Source organism: Oryzias melastigma, linkage group LG18, assembly GCF_002922805.2.
Source record: "Oryzias melastigma strain HK-1 linkage group LG18, ASM292280v2, whole genome shotgun sequence".
NCBI lineage: Eukaryota > Metazoa > Chordata > Actinopteri > Beloniformes > Adrianichthyidae > Oryzias > Oryzias melastigma.
The window spans coordinates 540,611-541,240 of NC_050529.1; the positions used below are offsets into that span (position 1 = coordinate 540,611).

At 56.5% G+C, this 630-nt stretch overlaps 1 protein-coding gene across 1 annotated transcript in view; it reads left to right on the forward strand.

Moving 5' to 3' along the window:
* Positions 1-227: 227 nt before the first annotated feature.
* Positions 228-630, forward strand: part of LOC112158974 (sodium/potassium-transporting ATPase subunit beta-2) — a 16,728-nt gene continuing 16,325 nt past the window's right edge. The window contains exon 1 of the mRNA XM_024292712.2: positions 228-486. Coding sequence (XP_024148480.1) covers positions 384-486 — 103 coding nt within the window. The 5' untranslated portion in view covers positions 228-383. The remainder of the gene's footprint in view (positions 487-630) is intronic.

Below are 630 nucleotides of genomic sequence, written 5' to 3' on the forward strand. Positions count from 1 at the left end.
CAGCGTGACGTCATCACATATGTCCTTCCAAAATAAATCCAGTTGAGATGAAGCAGAATCTCTGGGATTCACATCTGCTCAGACACGTGACTGACGTCACGGTCACGTGCAGCCGTGGTAAAAATATCAGATGTCTTCATGTCTCTCTCACGCGCACAGAGTCGCGCGCACGCACGGATGATGTGCGGGGGCGGGGCTCCCAGCGAGAGCTGCTGTGTGATTAGCGGAGGTTGCGGTGACGTCACGCGGCTTTACCGCAGTCTCTCCGACCTTCATCACATCCTCACCATCGTCTTCATCGGTCGTCCGATTGATCCGCGCGGGAGGCAGCGCGCGCGCCCCGACAGCTCGCTCATCTTCATCACCTCCTCCTCATCTTCATCATGTCCGGATCAAAGGAGGAACGCAAAGGCTCAGGGGAATGGCACGAGTTCTTCTGGAACCCGCGCACGCGCGAGCTGTTCGGCCGCACGGCCACGAGCTGGGGTAAGAACGAGCGTGTGCGTGTGAGCGCGCGTGAGTATTGATGACTTTTCGAGAGAAGATGAAATTCACCTGCAGCTGCTGAGGGACAAACTCCAGAACCTCCATCCATCCCTCCATTTATCCCTCCATCATCCATCCATCATC